At 37.6% G+C, this 27,599-nt stretch overlaps 1 protein-coding gene across 2 annotated transcripts; it reads left to right on the plus strand.

Annotated features, from left to right (window-relative positions):
- The first annotated feature begins 883 nt into the window (after positions 1–883).
- LOC104444855 (DEAD-box ATP-dependent RNA helicase 1) lies at positions 884–12,772 on the plus strand. Of its 2 annotated transcripts, XM_010058618.3 has the most exons (9): positions 884–1,188; positions 2,392–2,626; positions 2,878–3,132; positions 4,803–4,954; positions 7,026–7,203; positions 9,007–9,194; positions 11,026–11,230; positions 12,054–12,159; positions 12,483–12,772. In XM_010058618.3, exons 1-9 carry the CDS (start codon positions 1,073–1,075, stop codon positions 12,554–12,556), a joined length of 1,509 nt encoding a protein of 502 aa, XP_010056920.2. In that variant the 5' UTR covers positions 884–1,072; the 3' UTR covers positions 12,557–12,772. The 2 variants fall into 2 exon arrangements, with proteins under 2 accessions (XP_010056920.2, XP_039170003.1); XM_039314069.1 differs by lacking the exon at positions 12,483–12,772 and having other exon boundaries at positions 12,051–12,159.
- Positions 12,773–27,599: the final 14,827 nt, after the last annotated feature.

The raw sequence follows: 27,599 nt of genomic DNA on the forward strand, positions 1-27,599 counted from the left end.
TTTCTTAAAATGTCACAAATTATCTTTTGGAATCATATATTTCTTTTCAACTCTTCATATAAATAATTAATGAATATTGCACGGACTTTTAACTTATAAGATTTTGATCATTCTCTTTGTAAGAGAAACCTTCCTTAGGCTCTCCACTCATCTTGCCTCTAATTAGTATTCCTTCCTCGCCTAGGTGCCTGCTCCAATTCAATACCACTAGCCTTATTGAGTTTTAATAATGTAGTACCAACTACTGCCTGCGGTGGCCTAACTGGATAAGAGCTTCCATGACGTCTATCTAGGACGAAGGAGTTTGAATTTTGCCGGACCCATGGGATCTTAAGCGCGACATCGGGATGGTGGGTCCTCCACTAGCGTCGCCCTAGGGTTTACCTGCGGTTGCCTCCCAAGGTTTACTCGCCGATTGCTAGCTATACGGGTTTCGGGCATAAAAAAAAAAAACCACAATTATAAACTTTTATCTATTACCATCTCTTTATATTTTAGATTAATATCATGAAAAACCTCAAACTAATTTTCTAACCACAAGAGTTTATAAATAAATTTATCTTTTACTATTTTTCATTAATTTGAATTAATATTACGAAAAATCACAATTTAGTTTACTTATGATAAGTAAAATCTTAAATTAATACACCCATCAACTATCACATATCATTTAATCCACTAATTTGACTATAAAATTTAACGAAAAATTAATAAAGAAAAATTTATTATATGTGCATTAGTTTTGAATTTTAAGTGGAATTAATTTGAAATTATTTGTGGTATTAATCTTATAATTGATGTTGACATATAGAATTAATAATTTGGCTTTTTTTTTCCCTTTAAAAGAAAACCTTGAGTGAGAGCGAGAGCGCGCGCAAACTTAATCGCAGGTCAAGCAAGCCAAGAGCGGCGAGGCGGCGGCGGCTGTGACGGCTACTCTGCTTGATCGTCCCCACTCTGTTATCAAGCTCCCATCGCAGAGAGAGAGAGAGAGAGAGAGAGATAGATTCCGATTTTGCAGAGTTCTCGTGCCGCCGCTGTTTAGGGTTTTGTGTATAGGGGGTTCGAGCTAATGGGGGAGGAGAGGCCAAGGAGCAGCGTGCCTGCTCTGCCATGGATGAGGAGCCCCGTCGACGTCAGCCTCTCCAACGAATGCTCGCTCGACCTCGTCCCTTGTCTTGACCCCAGGTGGCTTTCCGCAACTTGTCGTCGAGCAGTTCTTCTCCATGTTTATAATTATGGCTGAGAATTTAGTAGTTGAAAAGCTTGAGTTTTGTAGGTGTTGTTAGAGCCGTTGTGATCGTAGTTAGTTTGAAAAGCTCTGTAGGCTGGATGGGATTTGAGTTTGTGCTGCCGGCACGATGATTTTGAATTCATGAAAAGAGCTCACTGAAAGTTTTGGGACATTTCTTTTCCATTAGAGATCTTTAAGGTGGGAGGTGTTGAAATGTGTTTTGTGTGCTTCTTCATTTGGATCAATGGTGCTGGAATAAAAGGATGCGGATGTACAAGATGGTATTTATACCATCATATTTCTGAAGTGGGAAGAAAAAGTAGGCTTGGATGAACATGAGTAGTGTATCTCTATCTTCCTTTCAACAAGCAGTGGAATTGGATTCTGCCACTGACAGTGAGCTGCCAACCTCTTTGGAGAAGTCCTTGAAAATTATAAGGACTAAAAATGATCCGGGTTGCTGTTCTGATAAGAAAAAGCTCTGAGCCTCGAAATATGCTAAATGGCTGAATTGTTGTAATGGCAATTTTGGTTGCTGTGATCAGACGTGACTTTGATTATAGAATTCTCTACCTTCAAAGTTTAGTTTATATGTATCACTTTCTTCAGTTAATTTATGTGGACACATTACACAATTTGGCTAATTAGATTAATAGGCCTTTAATTTAATTAGTCCGCTGAGCTCTCTGTATATATCTTTGTATATATTGTTACACATTTAACGATTTTAAATAACATAAAAATTGAAGTACAATGGAAATGTATGAGGAAAGAAAGAAAGGAAAGCCAAAATGCAAACAGAAACATCACAAGACTATGTGGAGTCGGAACAAGATGTCCAGAGCTGAGTTAAAGATAACAACATAGAAACAACTGAAGATTGTAAACCCTTAAACAATCTTTTATTGGCATTCCTTCCAGATGCAAAACTTGAGATAAGGTGGTGCTGCACTCCTGACTCCTTAAAAGTTGAGCATCCTCTATAAGCATCTTCCAACAATTAAAAAGCTGGATGGCATGACTTGGCATAGCTCAGGCCACCGTAGACGAGCTAATAATCATATGATTTTTAGAGGGACTGTACAGTCATTCCTCTAGCATTTTCTCTCATATTATTCTCTCTATTATTTTAATTGTTAATTTGTTTTCAAAATTAGGTTGAAGGGGGCATTGCAGAATATGGGCATTTCTTCATTATTCCCTATCCAAGTTGCTGTCTGGCAAGAGACAATAGGGCCTGGTGCTTTTGAGCGAGACATTTGTGTCAATTCACCGACGGGAAGTGGGAAAACTTTGGCATATGCTTTGCCGATTGTGCAGGTTTTATCCACTCGTGCTGTGAGATGTCTACGTGCATTGGTGGTTTTACCTACTCGGGACTTAGCATTGCAGGTTAGAGACCTACTTTTAATTTTGTTGCCACTGCTTCTGTAGAGCTGGATTCTTAGGATATCTACTGTATAGTGTGGATCTGCAATTTCCAGAAACTTGACTGCCATGTCTGTATTGAGTTTCTCCATAGATTGGCATCTCTCTATAGAAGCCTTTTAATAAGTTTTGTCACAAGTTTCCAAAGTAGGCTGAATAGAAGGATCAAATTTGTCACTCCTGGATATATACCATTGTTTCTTCTTTTTCTTCAGGTTAAGGAAGTTTTTGATGCAATTGCACCTCCTGTTGGTTTATCTGTTGGTTTGGCAGTTGGTCAGTCTTCGATTGCTGATGAAATAGCTGACCTTATAAAGAGACCGAAGCTTCAGGCAGGCATCTGCTATGACCCTGAAGATCCTTCACCAGAGCTACAAAGCGCTGTGGATATACTGGTGGCAACCCCAGGAAGGCTTGTGGATCATATTAATTCCACTCATGGATTTACTCTGGAGCATCTCTGCTATCTGGTATGCATTCATTTTAAATAAAATTGCAGATTTTTTATCGTGTAATGGAGTTCCTAATGCTGTCTTTGCTTACTGTCAGAAATTTTATAGGCCTGATTGAATCTGCGCTCTTATATATCCTGAATTTGCAAGGGAGAGTGAATTCTGTCTCCTAGTGTCTGATAGAATTATTACTTTCAGCTTGTGTAATGTGGAGAGGCACATGTACCGAGTTTTGGGCATTCCTCATGGAGTGATGAAAAATGCAGTATGAGCTAGTGATTCATCCTCTAATCTGTGGTTGTTACAATTTTGAGTTGTTGCGTTTTCTTGTATTAATTAATAAGTTAAAATCACTAGCTATGCTACCCTTGTCAAAAGTTGCCTGAGATTTATGTTATTATGTGAAATTGAAGAGTTTACTGGTCCTACCTTTGCCTTACGGAAGTTGGCATACTATGCAAAACCCATTAAAACTTAGAAATCATTCAGCCAATCAAACAATTGCCCTAGCCTCTTCACCATCAAGGACCAATTGAGATTAAAAACCACAATGATGATGAAGTTCATGATATGGTCTACTAGCAAGAATATCAATGACCATTGCGATTTGAAAGAATTTTGGTGGTTTGATAGCATATAAAACTAGTTGTTTCGATCTTAATGAAGGTACATGTCAATAATCATGCTTTTGATGAGGATGGTGGAGATGAAAAGACCAGATGCACCATTAGTTGATCCATTTTCGTTTTATAATATCAAGCTTATTTGGAATTTGTTCTATCTATGGTGGCTTCCATTTCTCATGCATCACTTTAAGCATAAGGAGTCTATGCCTAAAACTCTCTTTTAAGTGTTTGTAATTTTACAATTTCAATGGACCTTATGGTCCCTCCATTAATTTCTTAATGGAAAAGTGATATTGACAACCTTCTTAGCATCCATTTAGTCATGAGTTTCCAAATTTGGATATGTATTTTGGGAATAAATCAAAGAAAACCTAAAGAGGAACAGCTTAGTCTTCCTTTTATCTTTCCTTTTACTTTTTTAGGTGGGTCTGGACTTGGATTTTGAAGGAAAAAACATAGCTCGCATATAAAGGACCATTTGTTTCTTTTTTCATTGAGCATAAAAGATAATTAATGACAATTTGACGTACTTTATCTTTGTTTTGCAGGGCCTAAACTCATTTAGTTTTCTTTTGAATGTGTAAAGAATTCTGCTAACTTCATTGCTGTATCACATGCACCTGTCTTCTCTTAAAGGCTTTTCAACTTTTGATGGCAATAATATCTATTTTCTGTTGCTGCAATAATTTTTTATTCTGCGTTGTCCAGTAATGACTCCGAATGTGACGTAAGAACTTGCTTTATAGTTTGCACTAAATTTAAGGAAAAGATCATGATCCTAATTGAGTGTGATGTCAAGATTCTACTTGTTTGTACTTTGACTCCTGTTCTGAATTCAAATTGAATGCCTTAACCATAGGACCTTGGTACTTCACTTTTTTTTTGCTGATATCTTACAACTAACTAGTCTAGATTCAATAGAAGTCACAATTACATGCCAGATGGCATAAATGTTAGGGTCTACCTGTCTTCTTTACATGTGGGATTCTATTGTCCATATTTCCATCAAATTCTGTTGTTTGGAATATGAAGTCTAATATGCTGATATAATGAACTTCTCAGGTTGTTGATGAAACTGACAGATTACTCAGAGAGTCCTATCAATCGTGGCTGCCTACAGTGCTTCAAACGACTAATTCAAACAACGAAGGACTCTTGAATTCAAAATCTTCTCTTTATTCAGCGTTTGGTTCCATGAAAACCATAAGGAGATGGTATGTTGTATAAAACTTTCTTCTAGTGGCCATAGTCACATGAATAGCTTAGGTTTTGCTGAGATGCCATTGAACTTTCTTGTATTGGACAGTTTTTTGTTGAACAAATTTGCATTGCTTGTGCATGGTCAAGATATGCATCACGTGTCCTTTTTACTTAGTCTGCATTGGACCAGCTGCTCTAAATTTTAGTTTAACTTTCCATCCTTTGTTTTTGTTTTTTTTTTTTTTTTTTTTGCTGGTGTTTTATTTAGATAATGGTAATTTAAGAAGATATGAGTTCTTGGAAAAGAGCTGCAAGATTGCACCCTTGTCACACTAGAATTAAAGGAAGTGGCAGAAGAGATCATACCCTTAGCCCCCGAAAAAAGGGAAGAAACAGAGATAAGTTAAAAAGTTAAAGAGAGTGGGAAGAAGGTAAGTTGAGGTTGTTAAGAAGTAAGGAGTAAGGACCACTTTTCCCTTAGCTGTTCAATTTCTCAAAAACAGTTGCATGATTCTGTTGCGAGGAACCTGCAACTTGATTACTTTCATTTAGCACAAGGCATTGGTACATTCATTCTCCTGGTAAGCCATCTTGGTGATTCAATCTAGGATGTCCAAGTATTTAACTTGTCAGCATGGCCTTTCCCACCCAGGCAAACCATTTGCCTTTTAACTGTGTCTTTATATATGCTGCATATATTTTGCACCTTATCTGTGGAGGTGAAGGCAAATTGAGTTGCTAGTGTTCCTGCTTTGGGTTAAAAATTGCTTTGTGGATGTAGAGACCGAAGTTAAGAGTTTTTTCTTGGTGCTAGGTTCATTTTTGGTCCCCACTTATGCTCTTTGTGCAATTTGGTCCTCTAACATTATCATTGTGCAATCAAATCTTCCAACATATAAGAATTTTGCAACCAAGTCCTTCTGTCAATAACACAATTATATTGATGACCTTGCATGCTGATTGGGCCACTTTTAACCATACAAAACAAAACTTCAAAGATAAATAATTTCAAATCTGGAATAAATTAACTTTTTGTTTAAAAGGAAAAAGAAGAAAGAACAAAAAAAGGAGAGGGTGGTGATAGGCACCATCAGCAATCACCAGTGGTGGCTTAGGATTGCTCAAGGTTGTGACCTCAAGCTATTGTCGCTTAAGTCTATGTGGGTTCTGAGTCTTCTCTTTCTGTCCATCTTTCAACAACAAACAAGTGTGACTTGCAATTGGAAAAAGTGGAATTGCCTTTTCATTTCCTTTATCGTTGCATTTTGATAGTTTATTTGATTCTTCAAAAGTGAACCAAACTAGTACTAACTAGTGTTACTAGCAGTAGAAAATTTCTTGGAATTCCTTCAAAAAGATTAGTGACCCTATATTGAAGTCATTCAAATCCATTATCCCCTGTTGGGATTCTTTTCAAAGACATGGATGAATACAGAGGGTTTCATTCAGGAGAAGGAGAATATGGTGATCTTCATGTGGGCTTCACCTGAGATTTGCCCCACTTGAGCCAGCAGGCGTGGTGGCAGCGGCTTGCCCACTGATCATCGTGATGGTGCCTGTCACCTGCGAGTTCTCTCTCTCTCTCGCTCTCTCTTTCTCTCTCTCTCATGCGCGCGCGCACGCGCACACACACACACATCCATCTCATATATATATATATATATTTTATTTTCTTGTTATTTCCTCTTTTCTTTCTATATTAAAGAATATATTGTCCTAGATTTGCAATTATTTATCTTTGCAAATTTTTAGTTTTTAACATGAAAAGGTGCCCAGTCAGTGTGACACATTGACAATATTAATGGTGTTAATGAAGGGAATTGATCAAACACTTATTGCCAGATAGAGGAGTTGATTGCGCAAAAACAAATTAGAAGACAAAATTGCACGGACAACATCACATAGGGGACCAAAAGTGGACTTGACCCTTCTTTCTTTTCTTTTTGTGTATACATTTTTCCTTAAATTTTTATGTACCTCTTTGGATTGAATGGTTTTTGTATTCATCAGACATATATACTTGCAAAAAATTCCACTCTTTGGCATTCATGTCTAATGGAGTTTCTGTGCTTCATACTGTTGCAGTGGAATTGAACGGGGCTTCAAGGGTAAGTCTTACCCTAGGTTGGCGAAGATGGTTCTGTCAGCTACGCTGACCCAGGATCCAAGCAAGCTGTCTCAACTTGATTTGCATCACCCTTTGTTCTTGTCGACTGGTCGAAGGCGTTACCGTTTTCCAGAAAAGTTGGAATCATATAAACTGGTATGTGTCCATTATGTGAACCTTTGCTATTGAGTCCCTCGTGGGATGGTAAGGCTCTTACTTATTCCTTGATATATGAATTATATGTCAATGGGCAAGGCGCTGATCAATGGGAAGGTTCCTCAAGTGAATTCGACTGATTTTGACTTTGGAGGTGTAGAACTAGCTCAAAGAAACTTACAAGATTACCAAATGCTAGGGGTTGTCATTAGCTTTTGTTAGGTTTCATGATTGCATTCTAGCATTAATTTCTCATGGAAGCTGCAGCTGCAATGTTTTGAATATGAATTTAGAAAAAAAGATGGGCAAGGATTAGCAATTGTGTTCTCTGGGACTTTGTATCTGGTATGTATAGGTTGGTAATAGAACAAAATGATGTGAACACGCTACAATGAAAATGATGATGAAACAAAGGTCTTTGGATGCATCTGGTGAGAAGATGCAACTATAGTATCGTGATTGTTAGGAAGGGAAAGTCTAAGAGGGAATGGCAGAAGATGGTATGCAGTGATTTGGGGTAATTAGATCTGAAAGAAGATACAGAATCGAGGGAAGTTGTTGCAAAAGGATTCATCTAGCTATCTCCTCTTAGCGAGATAAGGATTAGTTGTCCCTTTTTCGTGGTGCATATTACAACAATTTAATTATAGAATTTTCCTTAGTTGAGCCTTGATTGGAGGTTACATCCACGGACATATCTTATTCATCTAAAAATAAAATTAATCGGAACTTCAATAAGTTACTTATATCGAGAGAAGGAATTATTAAAGAGAGAGACAGAGGAGTCAGGGAGCTTTCCTATTTCAGGATGAGCAAAGCAGGAGCTTCTCTAAGAGAGAAAATAAAGCATCACGTGAGATATTGCTTTATTTATTTATTTCATTCATGGCCTTTTTTAGATCTGCAAAGAGAGAAGATAATGCATAAGATGAAGAATTGCTTTTATTTTTCATCTGTGCCCTTTTGAAGATCCTTTAACTTGTCGGTCTTTGGGATTACTTATGTCTTCTTGTCCTTCCTATGTGCACTTTTCTTTATTAAGGGAATTATCATCTCCGCCTATTTTAATGTTTGGTAGTTCAAAGATGCAGAATACTCCATGAATCATGATATATTACATTCTTTTGACTTTACTGTATTTTTGTATATATTCTTTTCTAGTGGCTTCATTCTGTTCAATTTAAATGTTATGACTTGAACCCCCGTGAGTTTGCTATCTGCTGTTATACTTTAGTGAACACAATCTTGTATTAGCATCAGAGTTGAGAAAGAAACTCTCCTGATACCCACACTGCTATGCTCAATTTTTCCGATATGGTATCATTTCATCTAGGTAGCCACATGTCTATGATGCCTTTGCTTGAAAATTACTAGACTTCATGAGTCTGTCCATCATTTCTTGCCTCGCACCTTTGATATTCATATCTTAAGAATGGCTGTTGAATATGTTTGCAATTGCACCCCTGTTCTGCATATGACTACTTTGTTTCTCATCTAATTCTTGGACATCCAGTTTAATTGTTTTCAGGATATTATCTTGTATACTTTGATTGGAATATAAATACTTTGCCTTTCATTGGCATTGATTGGTTCCTTGATTTCTGTATGTGGATTGCTGAGTGAGACTAGTTGAACCACTCATATTCTGCTTTATTTTGATTGATTCCTTATGTCAGTTGCATGTGTTCTTGTCCAGTTCTATTAATTGGAAATTACTATTACTGCTATTTCTCGTGAAGTCGATCTATCTTTTGACTGATGTGTTGGGGTTCATGCACGTGTAATTCATTGATCTATGTGCAGATATGTCAATCAAAGCTCAAACCCATCTACTTGGTTGCCCTTCTTCAAAATCTCGGAGGAGAGAAATGCATTGTGTTCACTTCATCTGTGGAGTCAACTCATCGTTTATGCACTTTACTAAATTTCTTTACTGATTTGCCACTAAAGATCAAAGAGTATTCTGGTCTTCAACGTCAGTCTGTGAGAAGGTAATGCCTGATCTTTTATGTTAGCAGCGTATACATAAGCGTTGCATGTGGGTTGTAGTTACTAGTGATATTATTGAGTCACAGCAATTTTTTGAAATATCATGTGCCTAAGGACAGTTTCTGTTAGCATGTGAAATTAAATTTACAATTTAGAAGAAGCTAAAGGCTAATACACCTCTCAACAGGCATCTGCGTTTGGCTTGTGTAAATCTTAAAGAATATTCAGCGACGTCTCTCATTTGATACTATACTTTGATTGGTTTTTCCCAATTGATTTCCTTTCATTATCACTGTATCTCTTGAATTAAGGACAAAAAGACTTTTAATGCATGATATATAGCTAAGGATAGAAAAGTAGCCATAACTCATAGACAATACTAAACTTTGATTGGTTTTTCCCAACAGATTTCCTTTCATTTTCACACTATCTCTTGAATTAAGGACCAAAAGAGTTTTAATACATGATATATTCCTGTAAGGATAAGAATGTACCATAATTCATGGACAATTAATGTGTTCTTTATGAAAACAAAGCAGTTGCTTGCTTGACATCACTTAACTCATCCATGCTATAAAATAAGAGTTTCTTACATAGAAGTTTGCCGTGTGTATCCTAGTTAAGTTTGACAACTACAGAAAATTTAAATATGTACGTACAGATCATGAAGCAATATGATAGGACGAAAAGCAAGTGAAGTCCTTGAAAGTGCAAGTTTCTTACATAGAAGTTAGCTTTTGGACTAAAGCTAAAATATAGATAGAACTTTGGAGGTAGGATAGTACCTCAGTCAAATACATCTTTCTCTTATAGAGGGTATTGCAATGAACTTTGATGCATGATCACCCTGTTAAATGAAATGATTCATTCACTTGTAAATCGGAGTTCTTTTTCTGAAAGAAATGTTGAGTATCAAGTGGCTGGAGCCCTAGGCCCACATAGCAACAGGGATCGATGTAACAAAGTACAATGAATAGAAGGAAGCTAAAAGAATTTCCTCCCTGCATAACGGAAGAAGAAACACAACATCTTGGAACTTGTTGGACAAGCCATGAACTCGAGGAAGCTGCACAACACTAGCCATATCATGGCGTGGAAAAAAAATTTTCATTTGAAAAATGAACTTAAACTCTAAATGTCTACCAAATGTGTTCATAATCACATAATTTCATTACCTGTATTTCTGACTTGAAGGCTATGAAATGGGTGAAGATTGAACATAAGTGAGATATAAAGCAAAAACGCCAGTTGAAAGAAATGGAAAGGAAGCAGTGTGATGTAGGACAAAGAGTCCCAAGTGAATAAATCTTAAGGCTGCAGGATGAAAGTTTCCTAAGCATCATTGGTTTCTTAAGCATCGCACTTAAGAGAAGAATTGCATCTTAGAGTCCCAAAGCAAATACGTGCAAAATGCAATAATTTACCACCTCTATTCAAAAGAAAGAATTACAACGATATTTATAGATTTTCTTAAAGCTCTACTCCCTGAAATAGGAAAGCTCTAAATAAGAAAAATTAGTTGGAATAGGGAACACAACATCCTACTACTCAAACTTAAAATCCTAAAAATACACAATCCTTGTAGATGAATTCACTAATTAAACTTGAAGAAGAACTTCTAGGACTTTTATTTGAGTTGCAAAGTCTATCTTCATTATAACTTGTACAAACGTCAATTTTGGAACAAATATCATATTGCATGATTCTGTTAGCTGCATAATGCTGCTTGTATTTGAAAATATGCGTCTTTGGCTTGCTCTTTTAAGTAAATGGACATATCTTTATTTTCTTTTGCATCAGCCTGCTTTTGGTAACATAAAGTCTGTGTTGCAGTAAAACCCTGAAAGCATTTCGAGAAGGAGATGTACAGGTTCTTGTTTCCTCTGATGCAATGACACGTGGAATGGATGTAGAAGGGGTGAGGAATGTCATCAATTATGAAATACCTCTGTATATAAAGACATACATACATCGGGCAGGCCGTACGGCTAGAGCTGGCCAGACTGGTCGATGCTTCACTTTGTTGCGTAAAGATGAGGTAGACTGTTTTCTTGTGTTTTATTCTTGACTCGTTTGATTCCTCGGAGAAAGAATTTGACCAGTCTGTATAAATCTGAGGATTTTAATCAGTTCTAATCTAGGAGGGAGGGAGGGAGGCAGGGAGGGGTAGAGGGAGAGGGAGAGGGAGAAGGAGAGGCATGTATATTATTTGTTCACACACACAGTCCTATCATTCTATAATTCTGGGACTCAGTGCAGGCATGTTCATCTGGCTTGGTTAAGCCCGACTTTGATACCCCTCTTGCAATGTTTATGAGAATCAGAGTGTCAAATAAAAACAGAACCTACAAAGTTCTCTATTATTGTTTTGCCATGCCAGAGAATTTACAAAAGCCGTTGTTGTGAATTTGCTTTACCATCATGTCCTTGCAGGTTCTGCTTTACTTAAATCCATTTCATCTTTTCATTCTGAAAAAAGAAGGTTTTCATGGACAAGCAACCAGATCTTGGATGTGAAAGTTTGGTCATATTTCCATGGGTGTGTTTGTTTACACTAGTTGCTTTACCATAGTCTTTGTTGTATCTGTTGGGGGAAGGAACTTTCTGTGGACAAGCAAACACTATAAAACTCTGATTGTAAATGCACATATCCACATGCACATTCTTGCCTACTTATGATTGGGTGAGTTTTTACGAGTCTCTATATCACAAGTCGCCTCTCAGTATTGAAGTTATGTAGACATGTGGATCAAGCAACGGATGTTTTAATTTTCTAGGTCTTGCTACTGTGGAGATTTCAATCTTCTTAATGGTATTAATCTGATGGTGTTGATTTTGTTGGATCCATTTCCACCTAGTAGGTCAAGCGTTTCAAGAAGATGTTACAGAAAGCCGACAACAACTCTTGCCCTGTTTACTCACTTCCTGCCAGCTCAGTCGAATCCTTTCGCAGTTCATACACATCAGGTAATCTGCTGATTCCATCTGTCACAAAACAGATGCTGCTTGACAACTTAAGATTTATTTTTCTGGCCATGACAAATTAACATTTGACCCACCTACTAATTTTTGTGTGCGATGAGCATTTTGGATTTTCTGTCTTTTCTAATGCATGGTGTGATAATAGGACACGATAACATCTGGAATTCAGCAGTTTCTTATGGTTTTTGTGCTATATGCTTATTTGATCTGATCATCAGTGTCTGGTTGATGGGCTACTGAGGGAATATTTTTTTTTTTATATGAGCTAAGTAAGGTTGTTTTATTTATTTATTTATTTTTTATGATAGCCCTCGAGAAATTGAAAGAGGCGGTTGAATCAGAAACCTCCAGAAAGCGCAAGCTAGGATCAAAGGCTCCATAAGCAAAGGAAAAAGCAAAGATCTTGATTGGAGATATTTGCTTCTGGGGGTTTTGTTAACTAGATAGTCCAGTTGTAATGAATTATTTGTCTTTACTGATACACAATGTAAAATTTTTGGCCTTGTTCATGTTTTCCATTATCATGCAAGGTCAAGGATAATTGTTTCTGAACATTTTATTCAGATCTTCAATGATAAGAGAAACTTCATCAAAATGACCTACTTGTTTTACTTTATTATGGACCTCACTCTATGTGCCCTAAATGTACAACTGAGCAAAATTAGGCCTTCTTCCACGGCTGATAGGGAGCCGACCCTGGGATGACTTTGTTAACAGATTCGAAAACCACGAGACTCGCTGCTGCTGTTCATATTATGATGCACTTTTCCTCCGTTGATGTAAATGCAAATATAACATCGTCTATTCAAGATGTCATATATGGAAATTTCGGGTGTTAAGTTTATATAGTTACCAAAAGATTAAGATAAAATACATGATACCATATATTGAAAACTCTAGTTAACTTGATATCTTTATGAAAACAAATTAGGGCAAGAGCTTCTCTGGCTTCTTATGACAAAGAGACGCTTCGAGATTTCTGCAACTTTGTTTACAGCCTCTTTGAAGTTAAATTTCAGCGTTCAAGAAGACCAATTTATGAGACGATGCCTTTTCTATGTATATCAATATATATTCTCTCTATAAAAAGACGATCATCATAAGCTTTTTCTGATGTCTTAGATGCTGTTGTTTTGGATAACTGCATCTAGTTGCTGGAGTTATCATACATGGGCAACAAACGCATGGGTAATTGCATCGACGTAGCCCGTAATTTCCCAATATAGCGCCTGGATGGCGGAATTCGGATCATATCGTTTGACCTATGATGCATGATGAATTACATAAATGGCATACCATAAGAATGCATATGACATGACAAACGGATGACATGATTTGAGGATGCGCAGCTTGATAAAGAAAAGATAGCACGGTTAAGGGTGCACATGACATAAAACTGAACAAACAATGTAGCACGAGGATGTAGAAACGAACGCAATGAAATAGCATGAAAATGCCTATGACATTACAACGTAACGTAAGGGTACACTCTACGGAATACCAGATGACGATGCAAATACTCATCACATAATAGAGATATGCATAACATAACACATTATCACATGACATGATGACTGAATAAATAACATGGTGTAAGGAGGCATGATAGATTTATGGCATGACAAATGAACGCATGACAGAACATAAGAATGCGTGACATAGTGGACGAATGCTAAGTGAAGTTAAAGCATGAACTCTAGGCGCAAATTTCGGTCAGTACCATATTTTTTACTTTACTGTCTGATGCGTGATGGGATGAGTGATTCAAGAACGGAATTTTTTCAAAGGGGATTTTTATAGTTAAGTGTATGGAGTAGTTATATGGGGAAGAAATGAAAAGGAATAAGAAAAGATAGAATGATCTCCTTCCAAGGCATAAAGGCCACGCTACTAACCGAGGATGAGGATCGAGATTTATGAAGTTCACCACCAAGGCCTAAAGCTTTCACCAGCCAAGGATAAAGGACTTTGGGATATGAGAAGCTCAACACCAAGGCCTAAAGATTCCACCAGCCAAGGATAAAGAGCTTCTTGGCTCACCACCAAAGAGTGATTTATGCTCCAAGGATAAAGAGACCGAAATGAGTTATCCACTCTCCAAAGGAGTTCACTCTAATAGAGGAAATCTCACCATTTTCATTGATCAAATTCGTATCTCCCACACATTGGATAGTTTTCCCCTATTTATAGGAGGATTTTAGCTTTAGGAAATGTTAAAAACAGACTTTAATGACCTAGGAACTTAAACGTTTAACTCTTGAGCTACATAAAAACAAAAACACCTAGGAACTTAAGAAAAGCCTTTATTAACACGGGAACTAAATGCCTTTAATCTTCGGCCTTCCGCATTCTTGAACCTTTAGCTTTCCGTATTCTTGAACCGCATTCGTGAACCTTTAACCTTCCCAAAATTCGCGCTCCTCCCTTGACCAGAAAATAATTCTCCTGAAATTTCGTCAATTGATCATACAAGACATCTAAAATGGCCTCCCATTGATAGTTATTGATATACAACAAAGTACCGATAAGTAATTAACACTATCAATTCAAAATTATCCATCAAAGCACATAATGCCCAATTTCTTTATTGGTTTGGATAAGCATCGATGGTTCTGAGTTGGTCGATGGAGCTACGGTGGATGCTCCTGCATCATCCTCCCCAGGTTGTTTGAGATTTGTCCTCAAATCTAGAAGGTTTTCATCCTCCAAGTAAGGAGAAAGGTATCCCACGTTGAATGTTGCCGAAACTCCAAACTCTCCAGGAAGGTCAATCTTGTAAGCATTGTCACCAATTCGCTCAATAACTTTAAAAGGACCATTAGCTCTAGGCATGAGCTTGTTCTTTTGTCCAAATGGAAATCTCTCATTCCTCAAGTGAAGCCATACAAGATCGCCTAGTTGAAATTGAGTCTTCTTGTGATGTTGATTAGCTTTCTTCTTGTAAGATTCGTTGGCCTTTTCAATCTTGGATCAAATATGCTCATGGAGTTTCTTCATTGATTCAGCTCTTTTCTTGCCATCAAAGCTTACTTGAGAGTTAGATGGAATTGGAATCAAATCAATGGGTGTGAGAGGATTAATTCCATACACAACTTCAAATGGCAATCGACCAATAGTATAACTTGGTGATCGATTGTAAGCAAATTCACCATGCGCAAGCTTTAAATCTCAATCTTTTAACGATTTACTCACCATACTACGAAGAAGAGTGGTTCGAGTATGATTTGTTACCTCCGTTTGGCCATCAGTTTGGGGATGACAAGCTGTGCTGAATAAGAGTCTTGTACTAAGCATTCTCCAAGAGTCCTCCAAAAGTAGCTTAAGAACTTGGAATCACGATCCGACACAATAGTCTTCGGTACTACTCCATGAATGCGAATAATCTCTTTGAAATATAATTCAGCAATATGAGATGCATCATTGGTCTTGTGACATGTCACGAAATGAGCCATTTTAGAGAACCGATTGACGACCACCATGATAGCATCTTTTCCTCTTTGAGTTCTTGGTAGAGCCACATTGAAATCCATGCTAACTTCTTCTCAGGGCTGCAATGGTACCGGAAGTGGAGTATACAAACCTTGATGGAAATGACTTTTTGATCTTTGGCAAGTTGCACACCTTGAGATGATAGCATGCACATCTCCACTCATCTTTGGCCAATAAAAATGCTCTTAAAGAACCTCAAGAGTTTTGTTAATACCAAAATGACCAGCCAATCCTCCACCATGCGCCTCTCAAATTAGCAATTCGCGAAAAGAACTCTTCAGCACACATAATCGATTTCCTTTAAAAAGAAACCCATCTTGCAAAGAATATGTACCTTGAACTCCCCGCTTGCAATTGTTGATGATGGATGAGAACTCCGCATCTTCAGAATAAAGTTTTTTCATTGATTGAAAACCAAGAATCCTAGAGTCCAGAACAGCAATGTGACATCCCAAATTTCATTGACCTTCATTAGTGTAATTAGATCATTAGGAACTTAGATTAATTAGATTGAGCCAGAAATTGAACCTGATGGATTGTGAGGAATGTGTGGGCTTGAGAAATAAGTGGGCCACACAAATTGGACTTAAGAAATCTAATGAGAGATTATGGGCTTGGACTTGGCTTGAAGCGGGCCAAGGTTCGGAATTATTAGATTTGTAGATTTAGTTTAGTGGGCCGGGATTGTTGTAGATTGAGCCTGTTGGGCCAGGAATGAATATTTAGGCCCGAATGATTTTATTTTATTTTATAGATTATAGTTAAGGTGATTTGATTAGTGAATTACTTATAACTTTAGCATTCTTTTTGTGATGAATTCTTTATAGACTAACGTTGACTAGTCGATATGTTATATATAAGTTATGACTTTGTATAATTGGGATTAAGTAGAAACAAAAGGCAATTAGATGAAAATATTAGAAACTAACTAACTAATGATATCGATTAACTGTTAATTAGTGACAATCGACAGATGGCGAAAATCTTCATGCATGAATGCCACGACACTTTTCTCTCTCTCGATTCTCTCATCAACACCCACGGTTTTTCTCAATCCATAGAACCGAAGATGGCAACTCCAAGGAAGCATAATCATTAGCCAAATCTAATCATTATACTAGCCTAGAGATTAGTTTGTAGACCTATTTTCCCCTTAAACTTCGTACTCTCTCTCTCTCTCTCTCTCTCTCTCTCCTCTCCATATAAAACCGAACAACCCATCTTCATCTTCTTCTTTCTTTTTCTCTCGGCTGAGCAGTGAAAAACCAGAAGCAAACCAGCGATTTCTCCTTCTTGCATGCTGATTTTGAGTGTTGATCTTGAAGCATCTCTGTGTTGTTTAGTAGCTGAAGCAAGGTAAGGAAACATCTAACTCTAAATTGAAAGTTATCCATTGTTTCATCAAGGGAGCTTGAGGATCTAACCAAACAGTGATGGATATAGTTTGTAGTTGCTGTTTTGTGATTGATTAGAGTTAGAAGCCATTGCATGTTGTTTTTGAGGACTGCATGTTTCGAAATCCTTGTGTGAGTATGCTGTTTTGTTGAGCGAAGTGATGAAATAGATGCCGAGTGTGTTGTTTTGGTAGAAATCGTGATAAGTGGCTTACGGATGCAACGACACTTCGAGCCGAGCTGTGGAATTGATCAATTGTTAGAGAAAGATATGCTGAAGTTGCTTTGAGTTGCTGTGAGTAAGCATTGGAGTATTTTAGAAGAGATTTGTGGATAGACAAGTTGTTTCGTTGAGTTAGAAGTGAGAAAATTTGTGTATCTATTCTGTTCTAAGTGAAAACAGTTATGGAGTCTTCTGTTTGTGTTTAATTTTCTTTATGTATGTTAATAGAAATAAGAAAGAAACCATTCTACATGATAAAACATCTATAAGATCAAGTTATACACGTAGCTATAACCATATGACTATAAAAACATAGAGACAGAAGTGTACTTAGTAAAACCAGTAAACTGTTCTTGTGAGAAACGGTTTGACCTTTACTGATTATACGAATTTTCTGTATTTACCTAGTTAGATTTGGACTTCGAATCCTTAATGAAAATTATAGAACACATCTTAAGGAATGACTTTGCAAAATTTGAGATTAAATCGATAAGATTTGGCTAGTGAAACAATTTTCTTTGTAGATACGAAATCTGGACGTCGGTACAGGGTACTAGTAAAGATTATGGCAATTGTTACTCTTAGTACAGTGAGAATTTGACTTAAGTTTCTTCACGAGAATTGTTATTCTATGTCTTAAATATAACATACTAAAATTTGGTAATATTTCGACAAGAATTAATATATCTTCTATGTCCGAAACCGAAACTGTACATTTAGTTAGTAAACTGTCTGGACCCGAGCACATATATTAGAGGTTGTGTCTTTTATATTAGGCTTTTGTGATGCACGTAGAGTCTAATAAACATCATAATAGATTTTAGTCATATAAGAGTAAGTCTCATATATCATTTGAGATATAAGTGCATATAGTATCATGTGTGTGCAATGAGTGCGGTGCATAGTGCTTGATTATGGGATAAATATCTGTTCACCATGGAATGAGACATGACGTAATGGGTTTTATCTTATAATTTGGACACGCACGTGTGCTAGGTTCATGGGAGTTAGTTAGATACTTTGGAGTCTTTTCTTTTGCATACGATAAATGCATTAATCAAAGGTGTGGTGGTGTGAACGTGTGCTTAAGATGAATGAACCCATCGGTACCGAGATACCGGTGATGTCCCCGGAAGTTTGGGATGCCCTTGTGTGTGATCAAGGATGCCTCGGTAGAGAGATACTGAGATGCCTCGAAGTGAGATGCCCTTGTGTGTGATCAAGGATGCCTCGATTGTGTGATACTGAGATGCCTCGGAGTGAGATGCCCTTGTGTGTGATCAAGGAGGACCTCGGTTGTGTGATGCCAGGATGCCTCGGAATGAGATGCCCACAATTAGAGGTATTGTGGAAGTCCGGATAACGTACTTTCCGGAAGTGACTCGATCAGGCCGATAGAGTCCCGGTTGTGACTGATTCGAGGGTGGATTTTATGCACACTAAATATAATTATTTGGCGAGTGAGTTCATCTATTATTGTTGCATTATATTTTGATGTGAGATTGAGTTTGTGAAGGGTAAGTATAGAAATGGATGCATAAGGTGATTTCTTACATGAAGTAATAGTATTGTTTATGCTTGTGATAATTCTCTTAGTATCCTAAATTGTTTGATGATTCTCTTGTAACTTTGATGACTATGGATTGTTTAAGTTAGAGTTTTATCATTCTTTATTGGGCAAGGTTGTTTACTCATACCTTACATTTTCAGATTGATAGCATGGATGTACCGCCAATAGCTTGATACGGGGCGGTAGTGCGTCTTGATATTTCTCTTCATGACGTGTATGATCCCGACATTGACATGGTTTTCTCCAAGTATGAGGCGACTTTATGGATGGATGAAGGTAGGGATGAGTTGATACCGATGACGTTCGTTGCATGGTTTATCAACCATGAAGGGGAGATGTTCGGACCTTTACCCTTTGGAGCAGGAGGACCTGGAGTAGGGATGGACGGCGCCTAGACGCCTTGGATCGTGTAGAGGCTGACTAACTTTTGTTTTTTGTTAGATGCGGGCTAGTGTGGGAACTCGTGGAGTAGACACCCTCACCCTTTATCCCTGGCCTTTGTTATGCCTTACTTTTGTTTTGTATATGATGTAAATATATAGGCGAAGAACATGGAATGAGTCTAGGTCGATAATTTTGTATGCCCCGATGATGATAAAATGAAAGGAAGCCTTTTATGATCTTGTCTATGTGCATTGCAGGATAACCTTATAATATAAACTTGAGATTTTAAAATAATCCATGTTATACATGCTAACCTTCAATGGTAAACGCTATGGGTTATCTAAAGGAGATTACTAGTTAGGAAGATAATAATAATAATAATAATTATAATTCCGCTTGTGCTTAGTACGTGACGCCCTGGGACGTCACAGCTCGTTACAAGCAAGCATAGAATATCTTCTAGATAAAACATCTGCTACAACATTAGTGTGCTCGGGTTTATATTTTGAGACAAAAGAGAAGGATTGAAAAAATTCTACCCATTTTGCATGTCTCGAATTAAGCTTGCATTGGCCGCTAATAAACTTAAGCGCCTCATGATCAGAATGAATGACAAATTGCTTTGGCCTTAAATAATGACTCCAATGATCAAGAGCTTGGACAATGGCATAGAACTCTTTGTTATATGTTGAATAATTCCTCTTGGAATCGGATAACTTCTTGCTAAAATATGCCAATGGCTTTTGTGCTTGCACTAGAATAGCACCAATACCAACTCCGCTCACACTCAACTTCAAATACTTTATCAAAATCAGGAAGTGCAAGAATAGGGGACTCACAGAGTTTCTGCTTGAGTATCTCAAAGGCATTTTGAATAGCCTTTGTCCATTCAAAAGAACCATTCTTCATGCATTCAGTTATAGGAGCCATGACGATACTAAAGTTTTTGACAAAACGTCGATAGAAAGAAACAAGTCCATGACTTCTTACATCAGAAATAGACTTCGGAACCGGCCAAGTCTTCATAGCTTCCACCTTGGCTTGATCAATAGAGATTCCATCTTTGGAAATTACATAACCAAGAAACACAGTGCTTGGAGAGAAGAACTCACATTTCTCCATTTTAGCATATAGTTTTTGATCTCTCAAGACATTGAAGACCTGTTTCAAATGAGTTATATGCTCCTCCTCATTCCTGCTATAAACAAGAATATCGTTGAAATAAACAACGACAAATCGACCGATAAAGGAATAAAGAACCTCGTTCATAAGTCTCATGAAGGTACTCGGAGCATTAGATAATCCGAATAGCATAACCAACCACTCATAAAGGCCTCCCTTGGTCTTGAAAGCCGTCTTCCATTCATCACCTTCTCGCATTTCAATTTGATGATAACCACTCTGCAAATCTATCTTTGAAAACACAGAAGAACCATATAATTCATCAAGCATATCATCAAGTCTAGGTATAGGGTACCTATACTTAATGGTGATGTCGTTGATGGCCCGGCTATCAACACACATTCGGTATGTACCATCTTTCTTAGGTACAAGTAGAGCCGGAACAGAACATGGACTCATGTTTTCTTGGATGTATCCTTTGACAATAAGTTCATCAACTTGTCTTTGCAACTCCTTTGTTTCCTCTAGATTGCATCGATAGGCTGGCTTGTTTGGTAGTGGAGCACCGGGGATCAAATCAATTTGATGCTCAATACCTCATATGGGAGGTAATCCAAGTGGCAAATCCTCCAGGAACACATCTGCAAATTCTTTCAACAAACAATGCATTTTTGGATGTATGGGTCACTCTATCTCACTCTTTTTCTTGACCACAAGCAAAGCTAATACATTTTTTTGTTTGCTAATGGCTCTCTCAACCCGTGTCTCACTCAAGAACATATTTTCCTTACAAGTGTTTCTCTCCCTAGGTTGATTATTATGTATCAAAGAAGGATTCAAAGGTAAAAGAGTAATGTATTTATGTTCCTTATGAACAGAGTATGTGTTTTTCCGACCATCATGCATAGCTTTTATATCAAATTGCCACGGTCTACCCAATAATAAGTGGCATGCCTCCATAGGAATCACATCACATACAACCTGATCTCGAGAGTTCTTCCCAATCGAAAATGATATAAGAACGCGTTTGGTTACCTTGAGTTCATTCCCTTGATTAAGCCATTGGAGCTTGTATGGTTGAGGATGTTTCATTGTTAGAAGTTTTAGCTTGTCGACAAGAGTTATCGAAGCAACATTGGTGCAGCTCCCACCATCGATGATCACCAAACACTCCTTTCCATTAATAGTGCAACGAGTGTGAAATATATTCTCCCTTTGCTCTTTATCAGGAGAAACTTCAACATGCAATGCTCTTCGGATGATCAACAGCTTGCCATCGTTGGTTTTCTCCACAACTTCTTCTTCCCCATCAGATTAGAAATATTTTGGTCTTGATTACCCTCAACCTCTTGAAGTGCCGAATTGATCTCCTCAATTTCTTGAAGAGTCATAACTCTCCGATTTGGACAATTTGCTTGTAAATGCCCAAAACCATGGCACTTAAAGCATTTGCTTGCATCGCCTTCAAACTTCTTTTGGACTTCTTTGGAAGGCTCTATAATTTTTCCTTTGCCTTTGTCTTTTGTCGACGTACTCTCGCCCTTGCTTGAGGAAGCACCCTTAAAATAGGATGTTGCCTTTGTTGATGTTCTGGAGGAAAACCTCTTGCTCTTCAATTATTTTTCAACTTTTATGACTAACTTGCATACATCTTCAAAGGACCAATAAGGTTGAAGTTCAACCATATTAGCAATTTCTCGATTCATGCCGCCAAGGAGACGAGCGATGGTTTGCTCAGGAACTTCTGGAACTTCACTCCTCATTTTGAGTTGTTCAAACTCACGAATGTATTCTTCAACACTCATCCTTTATTGTCTTAGGGAATTCAGTTTAAGGAAGAGATCTTGCTTATAGTTGTTGGGCAAGAACCTCTTCTTCATCAACTTCTTGAGTTTTTCCCAAGACTTGATTCAGGCTTTTCCTTCCCTTGCTCGTTGATGCTTTAGATTCTCCCACCATAGAGAAGCATATTTTGTTAGCTTTAGAACAACAACCTTACATTTCTTCTCATCCGAATAGGACTTGAAGTCAAAAATTCGTTCGGTTGTGTATAGCCAATCCATAAAGTCGTCAGGATTGAGATTACGTCAAACTCAGGGACCTCCACTTTAATGTCTCTTTCATCTTCCTTATGCCTCCCTCTCTGTCTTCTTCTTCGAATTTGAGATTCAGAATCACTAGAGTGCAGAATCGTTCTGTTGTCTCCAGTGGACTCGAAATCGCCATAAGAATTTCGACGAGATTCAGAATCATCATGCCGATGCCGTTCATTGGGACGCCTTGCTAGCTATCCATGTCTCGCTGGATTCTCTAGAAGATTGAGGACTCGTGCCATTTGTTGTTGAAGATTTTGGATTGCGCGATCTCGCCTTTCGTTGTGCGCTTGCTCCAAAGTCAAGCCTCTTGGAACTTGATCATCCATAAGGAATTTGTAATAGAAGAAAGAAAGGAATCACTCAAATGAGTTAAACCTTGAGCTCTGATATCAATCTTTTGATGCGTGATGGGGTGAGTGATTCAAGAACGGAAATTTTTCAGAGGGGATTTTTATAGTTAAGTGTATGGAGTAGTGTATACGGGGAAGAAACGAAAAGGAATAAGAAAAGATAGAATGATCTCCTTCCAAGGCATAAAGGTCACGCCACCAACCGAGGATGAGGATCGAGATCTATGAAGTTCACCACCAAGGAGTGATCTATGCTCCAAGGATAAAGAGACCGAAAGGAGTTATCCACTCTCCAAAGGAGTTCACTCAAGCAGAGGAAACCTCACCATTTTCATTGATCAAATTCGTATCTCCCACACATTGGATAGTTTTCCCCTATTTATAGGAGGAGTTTAGCTTTAGGAAATGTTAAAAACAGACTTTAATGACCTAGGAACTTAAACGTTTAACTCTTGAGCTACATAAAAACAAAAACACCTAGGAACTTAAGAAAAGCCTTATTAACACGGGAACTAAATGCCTTTAATCTTTCGGCCTTCCACATTCTTGAACTTTTAGCTTTCCATATTCTTAAACCGCATTCGTGAACCTTTAGCCTTCCCAAAATTCGTGCTCTCCCTTGACCAAAAAATAATCCTCCTAAAACTTCATCAATTGGTCATACATGACATGTAAAATGGCCTCCCATTGATAGTTATCGAAATACCACAAAGTATTGATAAGTAATTAACACTATTCATTCAAAATGATCCATTGAAGCACATAATGCCCAATTTCTTTATTGGCTTGGATAAGCATCGATGGTTCTGAGTTGGTAGATGGAGCTACGTTGGATGCTCCCACATCACCGTCAAAATGGAGGCATCCATGTTTAGTATGGTAAGCGAAGTAGAACCAACGTCGTTTTGATTAACTCTGCTATCAATAGGCTTTAAGCGGGAAAAGTACCAAAAAAATCATAAATTTAATGTATTAGTGCCAATTCAGTTATAATTTTTTTTTTAATTTTACCAATTTAGTCCTAAACCTTTTCATATTTTGTTAATTTAGTCTATCTAGTTAATTTTGACTAAAAATCGCTAATATGGATATTGACCCTCCTAAATGGCATAGTGTCAGGTGATGCTACCGTGGACATTTTTAATAATATTTTAATAATTATTTGATTTTTTTTTATAATTTTTTTGTTATTTTCTCTTTTTATAATAATTATTATGTTTTCCTTTCATTTTGGTCGACCTTCACCCAGGCCATTGCAGATTTAAGCGAGGTTGGCAAGGGCTACTTTGCCTAGACCCGATGAGGCCATGAAGACCTTGGGTAAGGCCTTTGCGGTCTTACCAGCCATAGGTAATGGCGAGATGGCCCTACCTAGGGCCTTCACAACCCTGCAAGCTGCAGGAGAGGGCGCAAATGCCCTCACTAGATCTGGTCAATTTGCAATCATCTGTCGACCAAAATGAAAGAAACAAGAAAGAGAGAAAAATAATAAAGTCACTAAACAAATTTAGGGTGCGTTTGGTAACCATTTTATTTAAGGAATAATTTTTGTACAAAAATGATTTTTTCTGATTCTGTTCCTTGGATAAGTTTCTAAACATTTGAAGGCATTTGGTAATTATCCAAAATTTCTATTTTTGGAATATAAATGCGTTTGATATGACTCTCAAATTCTTTTGGGATTTAGAATTTTTGTTAATTTAATAATAATTTTATTAGATTTTTCTCTTTCTTCTTCTTGCTTTAGCCTGTGACTGGAGACCTCATTGGAGTGTTATTGGCCCCGAATGAGGTTGAGTTCGCTAGCCATCGGCGAGGCTTGACCTCACCGAGCCACCATGAGGTCAGTGTTGCCTAGCCATGGTGAGGTTGACCTAGCAGTGGCTCGGAAGAAAACCGAACACTTCCTAAAGAAGTATGGGACTACACAACACCTGTCCCATAGGACCAACATAGTCTTGCACTTGAAGCTAGATAAGCACTTGAGGAATTCAAGTAAGCACATAATTAAATAACACCTCCATCACAAGAGCAAGAAATGACAGACATAGACGATCTTGCACAATCCTCTCAAGAATCGTATGCTTAGGCATCCTATGCCCAATGGGGAGGTCTTCTCTCTCAGGATCCATATGATCAAGGATCTTTGTCTTTATCTCTTGAAATGGACCCTAACATAGCCTCCCATTATGCCCAAGCAACAAATTGGCCCTGGCCAGTCATGCTTGCTGACACTCTAGGACACTTTAGAATTCATGAAGAACCTGCCTCAAGTAGTCAAAGAATGTGGGATATCTTGATCTCACAAAGGGGATCCTCTTACAATATCAACAGGCCTCTTGATGATGACAGCAGAATGAAACAACGCTATGAGAAAGAATGGTTGGCAAGACATAGTTCTAATAATTCAGATTATGACTATAACTCTCGAGATGACAAATAAACCTGTAGCAAAAGTTACTGTAGCAATAGGTTAGGGAAATCGATGTTTATAATCACTATTCATATTGCTTAGAATAATTCTCGATCAGAATTCCTAGAGCTAGTGTGTTTTTGGACCCATGAGTATGGTTCTTGTTCGTTCGTGACCTCTTAATGCCTATAAAAGGAAAATATGATGTAATGTTTTGGGTAGAGTCTCTTGAAGTAAAGCATATACTTATGCAAATTCTTTTCATGTCTCTCTACACACTTTTTCTTCTCCTGTCTGGTAAGATTCTTTGAGAAATGTAGCTCTACTAAGTTAGAGATATTACTATCTTGACATCTTTGAGCATCTCTATGCTTTGATCTAAATTTCAAAATAGTTCATAGTTAAAAGGCAGTCCTTCGAAGGCTTGAATAGATGTTCATACTTGCTATGACTGACCTAGTCATACTTGGTTCTAAGCATAAATCCCCTCATTGGTATTCGAGCCATGGTTTTATCTATAACTTGGGTAGTTCCATGCACTTAGATGGTGAATCCAATGCTAAGAAGATCTTCACATCATCATGAACGACCCTAAAACTCTCAATGCACGTGTTACACTTACTTCTTCTCTATCTTCCTCCTCTCTTTCAAACTTCTGTGTGTCAAATGCTCCTAAGATTGACTATCTTTATGAGGTCTCTTTTAGTGATGACACCAAGATATCTGAAACTCAACTTCCTCTTATGAACCCATATTTTGCCTTTGTTAAACCCTCTTCATCATTTTCCCTCATTCGTTCAATTCGACATCTTATCCGCCAAAGCTCTAAAGAAATGAAAGAGTATATATAGTCCTCCAAGTTTGATCAACATCTCATTCTAGCCACTGAAAATGAGTATTTTGTTGCTCTCTAGATCCCTTCACAATTTCTCAAATAGTAGACCTAATAGGGATACTCTTAGATCAACTATGGAGTTGTCTATCTTGTACTCACTTTCCATGGTCGAAAAAGGTTGCCAGTTAGAGCCAGGATGGCCCTATTGGATACTCGGTTCCTAGAATACTAGTATGCTTGTATTGATACAGTGCAAATAACTTTGAATGCTGGGACAATCTTTGTAACTCTATATCCAAATTTCAATGTTGCTCTTTCAGATTCTCAACTGCTTTCCTTCTTGAAGGTTTAGATTCAGCTTACTAGAGCACTTCAGACTGTTGATTCTATTGCGGTAACACTACACTACTAGATGTTCTATCGAGTGTAGAATCATGCCCTTGATCTAAATTTCTAAAATGGAAATGAAGATGCCATGTTCATCTGCAAAATGACCAGGCATTCTACATCCATGTCCCTAAGCAAAATTCCCAAAGAAAAGTTGGCCAAACTCTTTTTAGAGACTTGGATTACCAATTATGAAAAGTTACACTGAAACAATAAGCCTCTCCAGTCTTCAGATTCTGAATTTGTGAGGAAAAATGATAGCACTGTTGCCATCAAATTTGACAAAGAAAAGGAAGAAAACCCTTCCATCTTCCAAACTCTATTTATAATTGAACTTTGCTTCCAGAATCAATCTATGAACCAGATTCAAAGAAGCATGTTAAATACTTCTAGAGTAATGGAATCCTGTCCATTACTACAAAGATCAATATAGTCCTTGTTTTTGGATTTTTTTTTTTATCAGTGTTCTTATTGTACAAACTCTCTTGATGAAGTGGGCTTGACTATCAAGCCCAAGCTCAAACCCAAAAAACTAAAGGATGGTGTATACATAAGGTATTTGACTGGAGACCCCTCTATTGATATTCTCAGCGAGAGTGATAAATTTCAATTCATGGTTTCTTATGCTCCATCTTCGCCACTAGCATGCACATCATCACCTACCGCTCTATCAACTTTATCGCCAACACCACCTCCCTCACATCCTCACAAAAAATTATCCATTTCCTTATTCTTTAAGCCAATCTTAAAATGGGCAAAAAAGCATTCATATCCACTTAAAGTTTCAAGTGAACAATCACCTAGTCAGGAGAAGAAGGTTAGCTCCTCTATCACCATGTTTCAAGAGACAGATTTTCCTCCTCTTGTTCGAGAAAGTTCTAGGTTTTCTTTTTCAGCCTATGAAGAATTCATCGATCCTCAAGGAAGATATCGTCATGTTCCAAAAATCCTTAATCCTACTGATTTGGACGAAAATGGTAGGCAAAAGAGAACTTCTGTTGTTGAAACCATCCTGAATTGGCAATTAGAAACCCTTTTGGTACACAATAATGCTTTCAAAACAATTGATTCCAAAATAGTTGATGCACACAAAGATTTTAAGAGATATGATAAAACTACCAAGAAGATGCTTTTAGATTTTCAGAAAAGGCTTCATGCCTTG

This window comes from Eucalyptus grandis, chromosome 5 (genome assembly GCF_016545825.1).
Source record: "Eucalyptus grandis isolate ANBG69807.140 chromosome 5, ASM1654582v1, whole genome shotgun sequence".
NCBI lineage: Eukaryota > Viridiplantae > Streptophyta > Magnoliopsida > Myrtales > Myrtaceae > Eucalyptus > Eucalyptus grandis.